Below are 22,132 nucleotides of genomic sequence, written 5' to 3'. Positions count from 1 at the left end.
GTTTTCCGAGTGAAACTCAATAAACCTGATTATTTCAAGGTTTTTCGTTGTGAAAGTGTTCTTTTTTTCTGATTAACTGTTCCTTCTTGGAAAGAATATTTGGAATTTGATTTCATATATAAGAAACGAAATCACAATTACTCCTATAATCCAAAAAAAAAACGAGAGATTGTTTGAAGGGAGGTGTCGGGTACATTGGTTTTGAATTCCTGACTATTGCAATGATAGGGAAAGACAGAGTGTGGTACACATTGGTGTAGTGCAGCTAAAGAACGAATCTTGGTACTTGACAGTACGATATTGGTCTCAAGTGTATAGGGGTGAGCATTCCTAGAAATACCAATATTACGGTTAAACTGTTTAAGGAGAGGAATGTAGTTGACTTAGAATAAGCTTTTAAATGTTCACGCGACATAAATGAACCAATGCTCTACGTTCAATACTGTCCAAGAAGCTTAAGTAAGTAAGAGATGTTCAGTCATTCAGTATAATTTGTCCCACTGTTCGATGAGATCCATGAGATCAGCAGTGGACCCATTGCTGCGAAAACCCTACTGCTTGTTATTAAGCGTTTCCAGGACCTTGTAAAGAAGGGACGTAAGTGCAGGATTAAAGAGGATTCCCTTTTTTGGGAATAGGCTGGACAAATGCTGTTTTCCATCTACTCGGAACGAAACTTGAGGAGTAGGACAAATGAGAAAGCTGTAGTTGTACGTATATTTGCTAGCATTAAAGAACGCCTCTTCAGAATAATAGAGGGGATACCATCCGAACCATTGGATTTATGTATGTATGTTGAGATCTTAGGGCTCAACATACAACAGTACGAGTACGAACAAATATTAGTACCATAGAATCACTAACGCGCCAAAGTATAGATGGAGTCAAAACACTCATTGTCAACTTTGAATTGGCAGCGACTGCTCAAAATTTTCACTTACAAACAAAATAAAAAATTTTAGAATAACCAACCATAAACTCCTGGTAAAAATTAATAAATACACAAAATCATTTGCAGTCAACTGCATTCTTTGAAAGTACATTTTTACCATCAACTAGTTAGTTTTTTAAGTCTCATAAACTTCAAACTCAGAACTTTACTTCCTTCAGTTTACCGTACAAAAACTACCAAAAACATTATTGTCTACAAAACAGTTCTCAGGCAAACTACAAGTCCATCCCATTTGCATTTCGTAATTTAAAGAAATATTACTTATTTCTTTTCCAATTTGACAAAAAACCCTTTAAAAATAAAAAAATCGTAGAGGAATAAAATTTAACGTTCAGTTTATTAAAAAAACATGATCGATTGTCATTCTGACATAAGTTGACTTGACTTGATAGTTAGGGAGATTTTTCTTGATTAACTTTCCAGTCAAGTTTCCAATAAAGTTGCCTTAATTATGCAATTTTTTGGCAGCTGGCCCATCAGAAACTTGCCTTACTTTCAAGTCCCTTATGTCGCCTGAAGGTTCAGGCGACAATGGCTGCATTAAATCGGAGGCAGACAGCATATCCCGATAACTTTTTGTTAGTAGTTTACGTGTAAGAGAGCAGCTGGGCTGTCAAAAATGGTATCTAAGAATTTGTGGTGTATGTTGGTATCTGACAGAACAGCTATCTCAATTTAGACATCTAACTCATTTAATACCATATCCAAAACGAGATTGAACGCAGCCAATTTAATACCAAAAACCATCAGATATGGCATCACTTTAATTAACAGAAATGTCAAAATACATTTTTAAAAATGTGAAAATAGTTACTGAATACTTAATATAAAAAAGGCCAAACAGACAACAGGTTTTGGCATTCTACGAAATATATGATTCCTTAAAGATTTCCGACAGCTCAAACCCTTACCACAATCGAATAAAATATTTGAAAATCCCAAGACCCATTTCTATGAAAACTTTTTATTTACTCCCAAAATATCTGTATCAATATTTTATAAATATGTTGATTTCACTCTTGTGCCATTGGAAATTTGAATTTGTTTTATGGTTACTATAACCTTTTGCTTGCAGAATTGGCCCCAGAACATACATATGTTTATATACCGGATATACGAATCTGCGTTTGAAAGTTCGAACTTTATGCGTTCTAATAATCACTAATCATAGAATTGTCATTTGCACAGTTTATATTTCTAAGATCTTGAAGATTTCCGTATTCACAGAAATATAAAAAATAATACTTCTACATATTTCTGACTTGCTGCGCGAAATCAGAAATTTGTATGATTCAATTTTTCAAGAATGGAAAGAGATGCAAAGTTATTTTGATTGCTCTCAATGTCTTAAAATATTCTCAAAAATCTTAGAAACATGAATATGCCAATTGTCAATTTACAAAGTAAATTTTACATTTTCTTCAGTGACTTCAAGCTTTTTTTCTAGCGACGAAGCCCATTATTGGCTCAACGAAGTTTTTGGTACATATTTTTTGTCGACAATAACGATCGTCGCGTTATTGTAAATGTTTTGGCCCGAATTGCTGCAAACATTTAAATCGAGTAGCGGACAATCCGACATCTCGGTCGTTCTGAAGAAATTCTAGTAAGATTATTTAAAAAAAATCACTAGCAAATTTTGACAATTAAAATTCACTATCTAGTAAGCCGAAAAATTCACAAAAAAAATAGTATTTCTGCAAGAAAATCGTACAATTAATTCTAAACCATCATTTAGTGTTTTCAACTAAATAATATTATTTTAGTTTTTTAAAGATACAAATCAGAAACTCGTTTTCCATAACACTGGTCGACAAGGTTTTCTTACTGGCAATAAAATTAAGCTTTTCCAATCCAAATCCGACTTCACAATTAATGTATAGCATCAGATTTTTTGATATCACTTTTTAAAATTCGAAAAACACGTTTATAAGGCTTTTTGAAGCTATCTTACAAACATTTAAAAGCAACGCTTAACCATATTTGCTAAAATGGAAAAATATAAAAAGGCAAAACGGTTTGAAAGTAATTTTGGTTCTTGTAATGAGTCTGTTGTCTAACCAATTCTATTTTATCAAGTTTTTGAAATATTTTAAAAAAATATAAAAACAATATTGACAATGGCTATTTTTGAAACTTGAGCAAAAGTTGAAATTACGATTTGAATCCGAAATCAGCATTAAAAATTAAGTCCAAAACTATTAAAATATCAAATTCAAGTTTTTCTTGAAACTTCATATAGATTCAAATGAATGCAAAAAACTAATGGAAATTTAGATAACCTAAGTAATATACTAAAACGCTTTAAATTGTATCTACATGAAAAAGATTTTTGCTTTTCAAAATCATCATACAATTTATTGATAAGAGATATATTGTGTTTTATAGGCTTAATAACCCCGTTTTTAATTGTTTTCATCATTTTTAAAGGCGTATATTTTAAAAACTTGATGTGATACAAAAAATTGAAAGGCTAGATTCGAATTCAAGACATCTTTTTCCTTTAAATAAGTATTCTTTTATTTGTGCAACAGAAAAAAACGTAACTTTGTGGACCAGTGTGATCCCATACAAAAATAAGCACTTTCTCATCTCCTAATTACGAAATGCTGCTTTGGCATGTTTAAAGAAAAACAATATAATTTACGAGGTACTGCATTATGTATAACTTTTCAAGCAAAGGTACTGCAAAGACCTCGTAAGTATTGTAAATTTAAATGCAATACTTTGTAAGTGTCCTTTATACAATGTCACTGCCCATTACGAGATTATGAAGTTTTTAACAACATATCTCATAGTGCATAGAAATGTGAACGCACTCATTGAGTACTAAAAAAAAGTACTTAGATTTTATGTAAAATATTAGACCTGGCAGCACTTAAATTTGTATGACACATCACACACACATTTGCAAATTCATCGTTCATCTTTTTCTTTTCTTTTACTTCGTATTCGTCATCCGCTATTTTATTTTTTTCCGTTTTCAATTCTTCAATTTTCAGTTGCTTCAGTTCTCCACAATTCACATCTTCAGTTAATTTTTAAACGTTCCCATTTCAAGTTGAGTTTTATCCCTCAGTTAAAATTAAATATTTGCTGATAGCCGTCCAGCATTCTCAAATCCCAAAATTATTCAGTGAATAAAATATAGAAACAACTTTCTGAAAGTTTTTCATTGCTTTTTACTTCCAAAAAAATTAATATGTAAGTAAACATTAAATAAATTCCCAATTTTAACTTTTAAATAAACGGCTGCCATACCCGAGGTAATACCTCAATACTATATATCTTTTTCCCTGCTTTGGTTCCTACATATATCTAAAGAAAGCAGTTGGTAGAGACGATAACTACCTACAGTTTTTTAGGGAATAATTAAAGTAAAACAAGAACAAATATTTAAACCATCTTTAATAAATTTTCACCTCCAGTGATTTTTGAGGCATTTAAGAAAATTGTTAAATAGTGCATGACTGCACCAAATATACTCTTAAAAAAACACCGGCTTGTCTGTCGTGGGCGTAGCCCGTCCACAAAACAATGGAATCTGAATGAATCAAAATCCAATAAGATTTATTGAAATGCTCTTTTGGCAGATTGCACTCGGGGAAAAATAAAATAGAATTAAGTATCTCTCTGTATTACCTATAAACTTTAATAATTTTATTCAAAACCGGTGTTCGAATTTAAATAAATTTGTCTTTGTATTTTTGCCAGTAGACGTATGTAGATATTTAAGTTTAAAATTAGACTCGTTTAAGATAAAAAAATGCCCTATTATTTTGCTACTTTCTTTTCGTCTTTACTCCACGTAGGTATATATATGTGGCTATGCATAAATAATATATTTTCGCTGCAAAATGTCAGTATCTTCGTTTAAAGCGAAAAAACAGCAGAAAGTTGCTAGACAGGAAAGTACAAAAAACATGTATGTGTAGAGTATACATACTTTCCACCGCCGCCGCCGCGTCGGCCTCCTCCTTATCTCTAGCGCCCCAACTACTTTAATTTCAATGCAGAAGCACTAGCAGCACCAACAACAGCAACTATTTGATAAGAGTCCATGACCATTGACCATGAAACGTCGCAAATGCAAATGTTTTTTAAACCAAGATATCGCTTTATGTTAAAAAAAAAAAAAACAACTTGGGCGTGGTAGACTTTATCTAAAACTCTGAAAGTCTGAATCCTGAATCCGATCATAATCGATTTTTATGTACACATACATGTGTAGCACGGACGGACGGACGGTTTGGGTTTCTTCTTTTGTGAGATGACTAACCTACGTTCTACGTACAGCATAGTTGGCAATTGGCGTATTTGAAAGCTTCTTGTTCTGCTTCTGCTTCGAGTTTTAGCTGCTGATTCAGCTGTTAAAAATATATAATTTTTGTATTCATTAAAATTCATGGACTGTTCTAGTCTGCACTTTGAGAATGGCATTGGCAAAAAATAAAAATTAATATATTTGTGATTGCAATAATAACGAGCACTGTGAGCAGCACCAACTGATATCCCATTTCAACAAACGAAAATCTTCACTATAAGAATACTTAATGCAGCTTAAAGTAAATTATTTACATACATGTACATATATATTTATTTATTTGTATATTCGCTGTACAGTGTACACTATGTGAGGAGGATTGCACATATCCTAAATTTATCGTAACTTCCTTTTTTAGATTTTTATTTTTTTATAAGTTGCACAGTGAATTGGGTGAGTGTTCTGAAGACGAGGAGACAAATATGTATATTTTTTGAGTGGGATTGGCGATTGGGATGACGGTTTTTTGCAGACAAAAATCGTTATGGCAATCAAGATAGGTATATACATATGTAATGGATGTATGTAGATACCTACTTTATATGCTTGGCACTTCATATAGGTATATACCTACATATATGTACGACGAAACAAATAACAAAGAAATACAAACAACAAAAAAGAAAAAACAATAAAACCACGGAGTTCTTTCTTTATTCATTGTTTCTGATAATGAACTTTTATGAAAACGGCTGAGTTGGTATCGTTTTTTTTTGTTTGATTAATTGGAACAAGTAACAGCAAATTGCTCAAATAAAGAAATTGAAAAATATATATAAATCGAGTGCATCAACAGCTACGGCAGAAGCAGAAGCAGACGGTGTAAGACCATAGCACTAAGCAGATTTCGTTTGCACATTTTTTGTACATATGTGGTAGGTACAAATATGTACAACTTGTATGAGTCATAGCTATACCGCCACCGGTATTATTATTCACTGTGAATGACCTCGATTGGTGATGATTTATATTTATTTGTTCGTTATTATTTATCAGTTGGGAGAGAGCACAATAGTTATATTTATATTTATTTTCTTTTTTTTCATCATCTTTTTTGTTTTAATGTTTGTATTAAAGAATATTATTATGTTGGTTATGTTTAAGAGAAGTTAATAAACTATGTACCTATGTAAATTAGTAGGTATTATTAAACCTATTCCGTTGGGCAGTGCAGTCTAACTTATTTCCTTAAATGTTAATATAAGTAGATAGGTATGTATCTTGTCTAAGAACATATTAATTTACGAAGCAATAAAATATTAAAATTCGTTGAAGACAAATGTTTTTAATTATTTTCTTAATAGGCAGGTGCGTAGAAAATTCACTACGGTGTTCATTTTCAAAAGGGTTTATTCCCGGCTAACTACTGATGCCAGGAGAGTGCAAGTTCGACGAAATTAGTTAGGCATAAATCATTTTCAAACTAATCATAGGTTCCTTCATCAAAAAATAAAGTAAAATATCTCATATTTTTTCAAAGCTTGAAAACATGAGATTTTCTTTTATTATAATCTGATAGATAATTGCATGACTTTTATTTTCGTTAAATATAATTTTTGGCATATGCTCTATAAGTCTATTTGTTCAGTATGGTGTTAATAGTGGCTTCAATATTTTTTGACAAAAGCCAGAGACCTAACATAGCCCTATGAAAAGTAATAGAGAGACGAGGGGAATGTTAATCAGACCATTTCTGAAAGTAAAGTTATTACCAAATTAGTTTTGCACTAAATTGATGTGTTGAATTGGCTGTATGACAAATTGTTTTGTTGAAAACCAAACGTCGTCGATTTTTAGCTGATTAGGTAATTCGTGGAAAAAAACACAATCAGAGGTGGAATCGCTTGAGGCTACATAGTTGATTGTTGATCATCAAAATAAATGCTTTTGCTTCACGTATGTAAGGTGATTATTAAATTGACTTTGCATTTTTTCTATGGATTATGAGTGGCAGCGATTTGGTGATCGCTTTCTTACATTTTGTCCAATTTTTTTTTATATCAATGGGTTGTGTCAACTTCTGTTTCACAAAGGTTAGGGGCATTTCAAAGGGTTAGTGAAAAAGTTAAAGAGAAGCAAAACGATTACCTGAGCGTATAAAAGATAATCCATGCGAAAATTAATTTAATTTGGCTAAGTTTGTTAAATAAATAAAGAATAAAACAATGTTACTGAAAACCTGTGTTTCCTAAAGGCTTTTAATTAAAAAAAAAGGTTTAGAGAAGATACAAAACAAAAGCCATAAGTAAATAAATATTAATTCCTTCATGACGGTGAGTTGTAGTTATTTTAAATAATTTACGATTTAAGCTATCTCCAACTGCCTTCTCCTGATATCAAGTTATTCCTTCTTCACAGAAATTGTAACATCACATTCTTTGTCTCAAATATTTTCAAGCTACCGCATTGCATCTCAGACCTCAACAATAATCCTTGCTTGGAAAATAAGTTTTTTTTTTTTAAAACGCCATCATCTTTGATGGGCAGCTTCAGGCAAAATAAGGGACTTAATTTGTAGTCAACTGCATTATGTTGACCAAGGCAACTAGTTGGTTTTTTAAATGTCATACATTTTAAATTCGGAAATTTACTTCACTAACCGTAGAGGTTATTAGGTTATTAGGTGCAAAAACATAACACTCTTCAGGCAAGCTAGAAGTCCATGTCGACTTTTATTTTCTGTATAAAAGAAATATGGCTTATTCCTTTTCCAATTTGACAAGGAACCCTTTTACATAAAAGATCAAATAGATTCGTGCAGAAAATAAATAAATAGTAAAAGTAATAAAGTCCAGCTTTCAGTTGAATGAAAAACTATGATTAGGCGTCATTTTCACATGAGTAGAATCGACTTGACAGTTATGGAGATTTTTTTGGACTAACTTTCCAGTCAAATTTCCAATAAGTTGCCAATTATAAGCAATTTGTTTGGCAGCCAATCAGGCCAATCAGATACTAGAAACTTGCCTTACTTTCTAGTACCTTATGTCGTCTGGAGAATGTTTGTTCGATGTGACCTTCATAATTTGTTTTTGCCCCAATTTTGCGAACTTGTAAGTCCATCCAGAATTTTCTGGGTTGGTATAAAATTAAAAATTATCAAAATGTTATTAAAGTATACAAGAAAGAGTGACAATGGTCAGGTTAAGACAACATATGAAACTTAATTTGCGGTCAACTGCATTTTTTTTAGTGTCATAAATTTCAAAAACTACTAAAAACATTATTGTCTACAGAACACTCCTCAGGCAAGCTACAATTCCATCACGATTTTTATTTTGTATTATAAAGAAATAGTGTTTATTTATTTTCCAGTTTGACAAAGAACACTTTTACACAAAACAGTAAATGGAATTATGCACAAAATAAACAAATAAATGAAAAATAAAGTTCAGCTTTCAGTTGGATGAAAAGACATGATCAACTGTCATTTTGAGATAAGTGGATTTGACTTGATAGTTAGGAGATTTTTCTTGACCAACTTTCCAGTAAACTTTCCAACAAAGTTGTCTTAATTTGGCAGCTGGCCAATTAGATGGTAGAAACTTGCTTTACCTTTAAGTCCCTTATGTCGCCTGAACCTACCCAATCAAAAATGACTATCAAAACAGTAATAGCCTTACGCAATTCCACCCAAGAAAGCATTGCTCGCCGTTCGCTGTAACGGCAGACCATTCCTCATGGCGAAATAAATAAGCACCGATGATGCCGCCAGCGAGTAAACCGCACGAAACACTAAATTTGAATGGGTTTGGTAATAATTTGTAAATTCGTAGTAGGACCCTTAGTGTTATGGATAGTGCGCAGGTTTATTCCCTATCCTCAAAGAGGATCCGGCATAGAAACTATAGATCCCTATATCCCTGAAATTACTCGCACACAGAAATGGTTGAGAGTCTTTAGTCACTATGACTTAGGAGGCGTTGAGCCACCAAATTTAATTTTATTTTTTTATGATGGTGATTCGTTCATAACTAGAGAATTCACAAATCAGCTGACTTTAAAATTGACGAAATGCTCTACCTATGATCATCATAAATATCTTATTTTTTTACAAAGTAAATTATAAACATTTTAAAGTGTTTTGGCGTTAAACAATTAAGATGAATTTCCAAACCTTACTGTACAGAAACCATAGATGACAACAATCGAATCTTCTTATGCTTCCAAAAAAAATCCCTTTAATAAAGAAAAATATGTTTCATTGGTTGTCAAGAAAATAAACATAATTCTTAAATAATAAAGTTTTATTCGTTCGAATCGTTATTTCTGATGATATTAATTTCTAAAATTCTACGGAGAATTTACAATGGATATGTTTGTTTTTTTTTCGTAGCAGTGTCAGTGTAGTGTTCTTATTAAAAATTGTTCAACTCAGTACCTATTATAGTATTTGTATCTCTTTATGTACACATTTACTCTGTTATTGGAAAAATTGAATTCAAATACTAAAATAACACTTGACCTCAACTTGAAACTTTGATTTTCTATGAACCAGCCTAATATGTCTGGTAAATGAAAGATTAATGTCTGTTGCTTTTGATACTTGGATTTTTTTTTCAAGTTGTTATACCTATTTATTTACGATTTTTCTCTTAACCATTATTGGATACTTTTATACTTTAACATAACAAAGTGACAAACAAAAATTGAAATGCCAGACCCATGTAGGTAGGTAGGTACATTAGAACACTGTGATTTGTTTGAAAGAAATCAAGAACCGTAAATGGTGATGTGTTCTACAAGTTTGTTTTTGCTTTTCTTTATATTTTTCTACTATTCGTGTTTAACCAAATATGGTGGTACGCATCAGGGGTTACTTACGTTACACAACTACAGTGACCGAGAGATCTGTTAAATAACATATATGGCAATGCAAAATCAGGGTATTTTAATGTACATATTAAATAAGTGTTATAGTGCAATTGTATTTAGGTTACAGTCCCAAAATGATTGCTTTCCTTATTTTAAGTATTACAAATATTGTTCCAACCTTTTATTAATCATAAAAGATGGAATGTTTTCTTTCTACAAAATGTTCATTTAACAATTATGCCATCTGTGTTAATATCCTGACAATGTCTGGCCTATCGAAATATCACGTTTCAAATAACTGGTTTTGAAACTATGACTACGTGAAACTGAACCTTGTCTATCACCGTTTTCATATAATGAATATCCAAATAACACAGCCTTAAGCTGATTTATGAAACTGTTGTATTATTGAAAACTACATTGTATACATTTTATAATCATAAGCATTTGTTAATGTTATGTAACATAGACCTTAACAAACCGAAGCTATCAATGCAATGAGTTCATCACTTAAGGTTTTTACGCCGTCGTTGTTCATTATATTTCACTTCAAATCCAAGCAAAATATTTAAAAAATGCAAACAAAAAGATATTGAAAAGAACAGAGAAATGCGCAGCTAAATTTTCAAGTTGCATAATCGATTATCATATAGGTATATATTTTATATTCTAAACAAACAAAAATATCCGTTGGTACATATATTTGCAAATAAATCGAAACTCTTAACACTTCAATAAATTAAAGCAAATGTCCTTGAAAGAAAATAAAATACAAAGAATTATATGAAAATTTCGCGTTTTTGATATTTATTTTTAAACATAATGTGTATTATTAATAATTCGAATGCGATGCAAATATAGATTCTCATTAAAAATACCAAGTGTTAAAAATAATATTTAATTGAAATTCATTCCGATTTGAAACTATGTATGTAATGAACCTGTTATTGCTCGTTAAATATGCCTTTGTGGAATTTATAATTACCTTAATTCAAAAATAATAAATCTACAACCTGGCATCATCTCAATTTAACGAGTTGTAGAAATAATACTTTTTTTATTTACATTAGGAACGTGCTTGGAAGACATTTTTACATAATGATATTATTATTATTGAAAGAAGAATTTAAACGATAACATATTCAGAATAAATACTTTTGCTTTTTCTGACTCATTTATTTATCTATTTTGTATTGATTAGTTAAGAAAAAAAAAGCTATGAGTGGTTTCTTTGATTATCATTATGTTCGATTATCATGCCATGCACAGAATGATTTATGCAGAACATTTTAATATTTGCTATGTTGTCATAAATTTCCAAATGAATTATATTTGTAAATGTATTTTATCTAAATTTTGTATCTAAGTTTTTTTTTGTTGAATCAAGTGATTCATAGAAGAACTGAAAATATATACTGAAGATTGAATTAAAGTACTTGTATGTACGATGTTTAAGTGAATGTCTTTGTGTCTGAATTATTCGCTTCCAAGCGATATTGTATTTGCTTAGGATGTTTTATTGTCAGGAATTTTCAATTGCTTATTTGTTTATTTATGAAAAAAATGAAGGTGGGCCTTTTACAAGTATGCAAAACAAAACATTTAAAAACAAAATGTATTCAAAATACGTTTTCGGTTAATAGAAAACCCAATTTTTCTATTTTGTTGAAGTTAGTTAGAAGAAAGTTAGAAAAACTTTATTTGAAAAATGAATGGTTTTAAATTGGCCAGTGGCCTTCTACCAGATTGACAATGTATTAAAGTTTAATTGTATAATTAACATAGTTGTTTAATTAAAAGTCTCTTTCGCGGTTACGTTGTCTACTTTATACGAAACTCTTTCAAAACAGAACATCTTGCAATGAAGTGGTGTCCATCTTCTCTCTCATTATGATTGCAGAGGTCGCATAGACTCGGCAGATGTGGTCGATGCGGAATGTAATTTAAATTTAATAGTTCGCCTCTATGTTGCGAATATTGAGCTTCCTCTTTAAAACTTTATAAGCGACATGGCCTAACTTCTCTATTATTGTTTTAAAATTGTCTTTCAGACCTGAAATGCTTATACCGGGTAAAAATTCGATACTTTCATGCAAGCTAAGAGCCAACTCCTCCCACTTTTCGACTAGATTACCCCTTGATGACAAAATCTTTTTAAGTACTTGTCTCTGCCATCTTTCTTTCTTCATTTCCATCACCTTGATAATCTAGTCAAAATGCAGTTTTAAGTTCCTTAAGAACAATGGAGGTTCAGTTGTTTCCAAATGTAGCACATAAATTGGAGTGCAAATTGGTAGCCGAAAAATGCGCTTTAAGAAATACCTGAGGAACTTTTCCACCTCCTCGTATTTTCAATATCCCAAAACTTGCGCGCAATAAAGTTTTTTAGCTTTGAACTATGCTCGACACCTTTATTATCGATGCAACGTTTCCATACAGAAGAAATTGCTCCTTTCGATTCCGCTAGCTTGGACTCAAAATACTTTTTTATGTTGAGGTTAGATGTTATTAAAACCCCTAAGTATTTGTACTCTCAAACAATTGCAACATATTCACCTTTGTACATCGACTTTTCATTATTTGCATATCTTCCTCTTCCGCCCGAAATATCATAATTTTAGACTTCTGTAAATTAACTTTTAATAAATAAGCGCAATCTAGCTTACAATGTTTGAAAACGTCTTAGACTCGACGAACTTCAGAAGGTCTACACTAACTTAAGAAATAAAGTTGTTCTGTTGAGATAAGGGAATCTAAGAGACGTTTCTATGATCCTCGACTTAACCCTTCATTAGCCGGTCATAGACATTGGAAAAATTTAAAAGGAATTGGTGTTGGTAAGCATTTCAACAGTGTTTCTACTATCATTGATTGTGATGTGCTGAATACCAATTTCACATCCCTATCATCATTTGAGTTCAATAATAGCGCAGACTTGTCTGGACTTATAGAAACCGACATCTTCTCATCTATTCTCTGATGACTGGAGTTTTTCCTACCGTTTGGAAACGTGTTAAAATTGTTCTTGTTCCAAAGACCCGAAATGGGTGTCGGCCAATAGCCATATTGCCATATTTTTTGAAATTTTTTGAAAAAATTATGAACATACAAATGCGGCAATATCTAAAACGTAACGACATGTTATGTCCCAATCAATCCGGTTTCCGTCCCAAACACAGTTGCACTACTGCCCTTATAAATGTGGTCGAGAAAAAAAGGAAAAGTGTAGATAAGAATGTTGTATCTTTTCTCACTCTTTTGGATTTTTCAAAAGCCTTTGACACTGTTAACCACCGTAATTTAAGCATCAAATTAAGGGATGATTTTTAATTTACCTCATCATCAGTGAGACTTATTTTCTTATATCTTAATTCTAGACACCAAGCAAGTAGTTGCTAACAACCAAACTTCAAGTTGTCTTCCGCTAACACGAGGTGTTCCCCAAGAGTCTATTTTGGGCCCATTACTTTTTACTATGTATGTTAATGAGCTCCCGTGTCTAAGCTTTAATTCATCCATACATATGTATGCCGATGTACAGCTTAGGTACAGTTGTCCACTGGGGTTGGTTGAAAATGGTATTTGGGAGATAAACAAAGATCTTCATAAGATATTGCTCTGGTCTCGATCAAACGGACTTCGTTTAAATCCTACTAAGTCAAAGTGCTTAGTCATTTCAAAAGACCCTACAGACACATCTTGCATTTCTGCAATATTACTCAATGATAACCCTATTCAGTTTGTTGACTCAGCCAAGAAGCTTGGAGTAGTATTCAATAAGTCACTCACTTCGACAAATCATATACAACTTATCATAGGTAGAGTGTACAGGGGCTTACGTATGTTATGGTCCACCCAAAGAATCAATCCAATAAAAACTAGAATGATTCTTGCTAAGTCGCTGCTTATTCCCCTTTTATTATTTGGGTGTGAACTATTTAACAAGCACAAAAGGAAACTTAATGTTGTCTATAATAGTGTAAAAAGATATATTTTTGGACTACGGAAATATGTTCACATTTTCCCATATGTTAATTAATATATGGTTTCTCTCTTTATAACCTTTTCTCGTTTAGAACCTTAATAATGCTCCACAATGTCATGCAAACATGAAAACCGACGTACCTTTACACCAGAATCCTATTTCCACGCTCTAATCGAAGCAGCGATCTGATACCAATACGCTACTCCTATCTTGTAGGAGCCGTCAATTTTTCGTTCACGCGCTTGTGGAATTCCCTACGTCAAACTATAAAGATGATAGGTTGAACTACTCGGTTTAGAATAAGACTTACATAGTATTTTGAGGCATTGCGATGATTTTAACTTTTGTTTTGTATTCTTTAAATGTGTTTTATAAGGTATTATAATAAAGTCCATGGATCAAATCTTTTTCATTAATTAAATATTATAAAATAGTTTTGTTTACATTAATGTTTTTTTTAAGTCATCTTGTTTAAAATTTAGTATTCATTTATTTCATGTAAACCAATTATAAAACTGAAGCTTGTACTACCTTAAAAGATATTGTAAGTTACTGTGCAAGACTAAGTAATATGTAATAAAAATACAAATAAAAAAACTGACAGATTCAAATTTTCACAGTTTGTCTCCAGTCTGTTCACCATACGCTGCAATTTTTTTGAATTAAGTTCAATTATTGATTTCGCCAAAAAAGAATAATTTACTATGAACAAATTATTCAACCTGATGTGATCTGTAATTTGTTATATTTAATGGCAAACAAAACTGCAAAACTGCATTATCAAATTTAAAAAGGAAACTAGATATTTTTGCATCTTATAAATAATTGAAATAAGTCGTTATAGTGAGTTAAAAGCAAAATTACAAATATGGGCAATACCTAAAATGTTAAAAACATTATTAATGAAGCAAGTCAAAGTCATTCATTGTGTGAAGACTGTTAAGCTTGTATAAGTTTTAATTTTGCTTTATAAGCAAATATTTTCAACCAAATGTAGTGAATTCGTTGAAGGTAATATGCAGTTTGCATTTCTTTTGTTTTCATGATGATTCATATAAGGCCGAAATGAGAATACACGTTATCAGTATGTTTTTTAGAGGCCATTTTGTCAACTGTGAAATGATATATTTTTGGTTTGGTTTGGCATTTCAATATGAATAGACGACACCTAAACAACACTTTCAAATTGGGCGCATTTATGCTAGCCGGTATTTTACAGTCAATGGGGACCGATTTAGAGCCATGATTGCTGACTTTGTAGTTCAATAATTGAACAACTATGAAGTACACATACTGCCCGTGCCATGATTGATTTATTGAAGAAACGGTTGAGGACCGCAAAGTTTTGCTTTTCAAAGTTCTATACCTCTAACAAAAAAACACTATTTCCTTCTAGTTTTTGTAAACATAAAAGTGAAGATTAAATGACAACTTTTGAAACATATTTTTAAATTTATTTGTAAAAGAATGAATATGTTTTTAAGTTTAAAAGTAGTAAGAGTTTCAATTAAAGCCCTTCTTTCTAAATATGTATATCAATAGACTGAGATGTATTTAATGAACTAGTATACAAAATATTTCTTATATATATTTGTTTTAGTTTTATTTCATCAATCAGATTACAATCGAGTAGTAGTACCCGTGGCATGTTGGACTGTCATGTGACAGATCTTGGGTTCGATCCTTGCCTATGCCACCTAAAGTTTTTTCACGGGTACTGCCTCTCGCGAGGAATTGACAATTCTCCTTAAGCAATTCTTGTCATTAAAAGTGCTTTCTCAAATTTGCCGTTCGGATTCGACTTCCGTGACAACAGCACTCGCACACAGGAATGGTTGAGAGTTGCCAGTCACTTGGCCCTAGTTCTCAAACACACTGTTGCGCCACCCAATTTATTTATTTATTTAGATTGCAATCTTATAGACTAGATACTAATACAAAATATAATATAATTGTTGGTAGAAATGTACTTATTTTATTTATAATTTACAATTAATAAATAAAACTTAATGATAAAAAAGATTAAGTCTTAAATTTTTTAGGAGGTTACAGTTTAAATATTATTTGAAACGTAATTTTTAAATGATTTTCTTGAAATATCAAGATTAAAATCAATCCTTCTCTTGTGCAACGATGAAACTGCTCATACAAATGAAACCGGTAGCCTGTAGTTCTATAGGGTGCATTTACACAATTGATATGAAATGTTACGATGGGTCTTATAAACATTACTGAAAAATAAGCCCTACAATCATAAAGAGATTTCATACCAAATAATAAACATCGAGTATAATTATAAGGCCTTACAATCCTCCAGTTTAGCTTATAAAATACATACATTGTAAAATGTTTCTGAACTTTTTCAATGCTGTCTATTGAATTATTGTAATAAGGGTTCCAAATAATGCTACAGTATTTAAGAACTGACCTTACCAGTGAATTGTACAGAGATTTTAAGGCATATGAATCTGAGAATTCCTTGGTGTTTCTTTTTAAGAAGCCAAGCATTTGATTTGCTCTGTTTATGATTGTAATCATAGTCCGGTAAGAAGGGAAGTTTTGTATCTAAGATTACTCCTAGATCCTTCTTTCTTGTTACAGGCTCTAAATTTGCAAACACAATGGGATTAGAATTTCGGAAACACGACAAAAGTTAACATTTAACAGTTGGCGATTTAGCTTGCACGAATTATCGAGCCTTAACAGATCTTCCAAAAGAAGAACACAGTCTGCTTGACAAGAAATCTTACGGTAAAGTTTGAGATCATGAAAAATGTCAGGTATATCATTTACAAACAACAAGAATAATAATGGACCCAAATGGTTTCCTTGTGGAACACCAGATCGGACCGAGATATATTTCGAGAGCGAGCTAACAAGTTATACTATTTGAATTCTACCAGCTAAATATGATTCAAGCCACTTTAGTAGGGAAGAGTGAATACCTTGAGAAGTTGGTTTGTTTATTAAGATTTGATGGTTAACTCTGTCAAACGCCTTTGCAAAATATGTAAAAATAACATCTGTTTGCAACCCTTTTCCATATTTGTAATAATGTTATAGCTTATTAATGCTAAGTTTGTTGCGGTTGATTTCCCTGCTACATACCCATGTTGAGAAACCGGAATATGGTCCTGAAATAACACAGTTAACCGTTTGCAAAATAACTTTTCAAATACTTTTGGAATACAAGAAATTTTACAAAAGGCTCCTGTAATTGGTTACATCCTGCTTCGAGCCCGATTTAAAAATTGGCGATAAGAATGAAACCTTTCAGCAATCCAAGAATTGCCCTTTGGCTATTTAAAAGATTAAAAATGCACGAAAGTTGTTGAGCTATTGCAATACCATATTTTTTTAACAAAAAAACATCAGGCCCTTGACTTTATAAGCATCCACTTTAGATAAAATCTCTTCTACTTCAAAAGAACTACAAACTAAAGAACCTATTGACCAATCTACTCATATAAGGTAGTTTCTGGATAGGGGGATTATCTAAAGAGTAAACCAATTGAAAATAGTCAGCGAATAAATTACAAATTGTAGGTAAATCACTAGTAATTGTAATACTACTAGGTAATCTGCTCGATTGACGCCTTGAGTTTTTAAAATTCCAAAATCAATTGGTAAGATTTGGACTAGAAATTAATTTTTTATATTTTTTTTTTTCAGAATACAAAATATGTCTGCACCAGCACTTAAAGATCTCCCAAAAGTCGCCACCGACCTTAAAAGCCAACTCGAAGGTTTTAATACCGATCATCTAAAGAATGCCAATACTCAGGAAAAAGTAATTCTTCCAAGTGCAGAAGGTAAGCTACCCCGGACATAAGTAATGTTTAATTTATTTATTTAACATAGATAAATAATTCTTAGAATTATAATAAAACCGGGAATTAAAAAGAAAGTGTTGTAGTGAAACTTCAAAATTCACTTTTTGTAATTGAATTGTTTTAATATTAGCTCTTATTGTAACACAATCTATATTTTTGTAGAAATTAAACAAGAAAAACAACATATATCCTTGTTGCAAGATGTGGAAGGTTTTGCAGCTAGTGGTTTAAAACACACTGAAACCGTTGTTAAATTATCTCTTCCCACAGCCGAAGGTTTGATAAAAAAGTGTGTGTTGATTATTTGAAAGGCGTGTTTACAATTTTTAAATTTAATTGCTATGTGAAAAACGCTGGTAACATTAATCATTTGCAAAAATATACATAATCACGCAATCAAACTAATACCAAAACATTCAACGCATTTAAAAAGGTTTAACAAAAACTAAATATTAATACCCTTATTGCTTTTGCTGTAATTTAGTGGACTGCAAATGTATACAAAACAGTTGATGAGGAAAAAGTTATCAACTTAACTGATACATATGGATACTCGTCAAATTTAGCATCTCTAAGTCGTTAATGTGTCTACACTACATTTGTGTGCAGATCAGAATAAACAATTTTCTTTAAATTCGTTTATATATTTTCAGTGCCTTACAAAAACGCTGAAACCCAATTTCGCTTTTCAACTATTTTCGCAGTTGATTATTTAATATAATGCTGTTTTGTCTACCAAATTTACTGACAAAAAAGATCTGTGAGGTTTTTAGAGTGCAAGCTTGTTAATTAAACCGTCAAATTTTGAATGTGTCAATCTTGCTTGTAAATCTCTTTAAAAATAAGTTGGGTACACTTTATGTTTTTTTTAAAGTGTCGTAAGAATAAGTGAGCACCTCTATATGAAATTTGTGGTGCCAAGATTTTGTTTTGAGTTTTAAACATTGTGATGTTGTATACTATATATTTTCAAATTACCTAATATTCAATGTTTGCTCAAGTATTTTGTTGTTCTTGTATACTTATTTGATAATCTTTTAATTTCTTCTTTTTTTTTTTGTTAAAAACTAATCACAATTTTTGTTTTAGATGTCCAGGCTGAAAAAACTCAACAAAGCTTGTTTGCTGGTATTGCTGCGTTTGATCCAACTAAGTTGAAGCATGCCGAAACACAAGAGAAGAACCCACTTCCTGATAAAACAGGTATGCAATGTTCTAAGGTTTTATGTAGAAAAACTGAAGCTTAAACAAATAATCGAACTTGGTTCCGTTGAAATTTTTTTCAATGGGTCGCGAAACTTTTGTGAACTAACCCAGCCATCGTAATCGTTCGACTTTCATCCTTCTGGCTTAATCTACGTCATTATCCTTAATTTTGTTTGTATTACATTAACTACTAACTGTAACTACTGTAATAAAAGCAATATTCTTATTTACTAGAATACAAAATTACTCTATACAATAGAGATAACTCTTTAAATTGTTGAATAACACAAATTGCAAATTGAACGTCTAGAAACTACGTATAAAAAGAAGTATAGAAAGAAAGAAAAGAATTCCTAATTTAATGATTGACATGAAAAAATTAAATTAATCAATCAAAGATTTATTTGATTAGAAAAAGATCGTAATACAAATTATAATATTACCTTGTCTTATAACATTTTTCTTATTTTGCAGCAATTGAGCTTGAGAAAGAGAAGAACAACTTCATCTCTGGAATTGAGAACTTCGACCCCGCTAAGTTGAAGCACACAGAGACTTGCGAAAAGAATCCTCTGCCAACCAAAGAGGTCATCGAAGAAGAAAAGAAGGCATAAACTGGAATCTTCCTCCAATTCCATTCTAAAGCTCTCTTTTGTATTTCTCATGTCGAAAGTCTTGTATTTATTATTTCGTATTGGTATTCAAACTAGAATTTTAGCCACAAAAAAATTATATACAAAATAGTATTAGTGCTTTTTGTCCAATGGAAAAGAAAAACTACGCATTTTCATGCGTGGTATGAAATATTATCTTTAAAAATATATTCCAATTGAATATTCCTTGTATTAAAAAATATTTAAAAAATAAAAATTTAGTTTACTATTTTAATTTTGTAATCGAAACATAAAAATTAACTTAACAGAGAAAAAATGATTTTTATAAATTTTATATGAAAGAATAAAAATATGTATCGAAATAAAAAGCAACAAAATTAAACAATGTATTTTTTATAATAAAATAACCAACAAGTTCTTACTAACTATTTTATATACAAAAAAAAAGAAAATATTATGATTAAAGACGAAAAGGAAATGAAAACAGATTCACAGAAGACCTAGTGGCAAGATGTTTCAAATCAATATGTTCTACCTCCTACAACGCATATTAAGTAACACCAAACAAAATATTTCATAATATTTTCTACTTTACATCAAAAAAAGCAAACTGGAATAAATCAATAAAATCACACTGTATTTAAACAAATAAATGAAAATGCCGAATCAACATTTTAACGTAGAATAGTAATGTTTTTCGAAGAAAGCCAAACTATATCAATAGAATTTACTTGAAGTAATATCATGTATTCGTCTATTTTCTCTGAATACTATTTTTACACCTTATTTATATTGTCAGTGTGACATTTCCGCAAATCATAATATTATACTAAACAATGTAATTGATATTTGATGTAATAAAGATTAAGCTTTTTTACTTTATATAAAAACGCAACATTTATTTAATCTATATATATTTATAGAAATCTACGTTTTTATGTGTGTGTAAGTATCAACTCCGAAACCTCATAAGTGACTAAGCTTAGAATTTAAGCGTTATCGTTCTGAGTGATGTTAGATATTTTTGGTCGAATGTCTTAAAGAGCATAGCTAAAGCCAAGCAATGTTTTGATATTTCTGATCTTTTAAAAACAACGGTTTGCTGACAACCCGGTGAATCAATATTCTCAAGGTGTTTTGCACGCTGCTCTATCAAGGTCGGAAAAGATCTTACCGATGCATTTGATGTCAAAAAAGGTTTTAGACAAGGCGATGCACTGTCATGCGACTTCTTCAACATCGTTCTGGAAAGAATTGTGCAAAACTCAACCGTCAACACTAGAGGCACAATCTTCCAAAGATCCATCCAATTACTCGGATACGCAGATGATATTGACATAATTGGAAGATCAAAGCGTGATGTCAGTGGAGCGTTTTTGAGCATTGCGACGGAAGCGAAGAAGATGGGTTTAGTGGTCAATGAGGGCAAGACCAAGTATATGCTGTCATCAAAAAAGGACACTGAACGACGACGTCTTGGACAAAACGTCACCATGGACAGCTATAACTTTGAGGTAGTTAAGGACTTTGTCTACCTAGGCTCCGCTATTAATGCAGACAACGACACCAGCGCTGAAATCAAACGAAGAATAACTCTTGCAAATCGCTGCTTCTTTGGACTTAGAAGGCAATTGAGAAGTAAAGTCCTCTCTCGAGCATGTAAAATCACCATCTATAAGACACTCATCATCCCGGTTCTAATTTATGGCGCTGAGGCCTGGACCCTGTCAAAGAAAGATGAGAGCGTCTTAGGATGCTTCGAGAGAAAAATTCTTCGGGCGATTTTTGGTCCCGTACACATAGATGGAGAATGGAGGAGAAGATATAACGACGAGCTGTACGGGCTGTACAGCGACACTGACCTAGTTAGCAGAATCAAAGTCCAACACCTTAGATGGCTAGGTCATGTAGAGCGGATGGACATCAACGCTCCAGCCCGGAAGGTCTTCGAATCCAATCCCGAGGGACGGCGCAGTAGAGGAAGACCGCGACTCAGGTGGCGCACCCAGGTGGGAGAGGACCTCAACCAACTTGGCGTGCGAAACTGGAGACAGCTAGCTAGGGACCGAGCTGGCTGGAGACGCTTGTTGGTTGAGGCCCAGGTCCGCCCTGGACTGTAGCGCCACCTTAAGTAAGTAAGTAAGTTTTGCAACTTATTGGATCTACAAATTAATTTTTCAAAATAAAATAATGATATTTCGGTCTGACAGAAACTCGTAGACAATAGATAACACCAGCATCGAAGTTATTTTGATCAATTTGAGTATCAGTGATCATATAAAAGAAAAACTGGATGTAGCGAAGTCAGCAGTTAATACAATGTGGTCTCATTTTTTCGAAGTCTTTTGTAGACGAAACGTCCAAATTCAAACGCCACAATTAACCCCTGTCTCTGCTATAGTA

General features: G+C 31.9%; 1 protein-coding gene across 2 annotated transcripts; it reads left to right on the top strand.

Annotated features, from left to right (window-relative positions):
- The first annotated feature begins 3,957 nt into the window (after positions 1-3,957).
- LOC129946972 (thymosin beta) lies at positions 3,958-20,535 on the top strand. 2 transcript variants are annotated; one of them, XM_056057357.1, is made up of 5 exons: positions 3,958-4,156; positions 17,749-17,888; positions 18,072-18,185; positions 18,999-19,112; positions 19,590-20,535. In XM_056057357.1, exons 2-5 carry the CDS (start codon positions 17,759-17,761, stop codon positions 19,727-19,729), a joined length of 498 nt encoding a protein of 165 aa, XP_055913332.1. In that variant the 5' UTR covers positions 3,958-4,156; positions 17,749-17,758; the 3' UTR covers positions 19,730-20,535. The 2 variants fall into 2 exon arrangements, with proteins under 2 accessions (XP_055913332.1, XP_055913333.1); XM_056057358.1 differs by lacking the exon at positions 18,072-18,185 and having other exon boundaries at positions 3,966-4,156.
- Positions 20,536-22,132: the final 1,597 nt, after the last annotated feature.

The sequence above is a fragment of the Eupeodes corollae genome, chromosome 2 (genome assembly GCF_945859685.1).
Source record: "Eupeodes corollae chromosome 2, idEupCoro1.1, whole genome shotgun sequence".
NCBI classification, from domain to species: domain Eukaryota; kingdom Metazoa; phylum Arthropoda; class Insecta; order Diptera; family Syrphidae; genus Eupeodes; species Eupeodes corollae.
The sequence above is the reverse complement of the archived record's forward strand: the minus strand, read 5'-3'. Positions and strand labels throughout refer to the sequence as shown.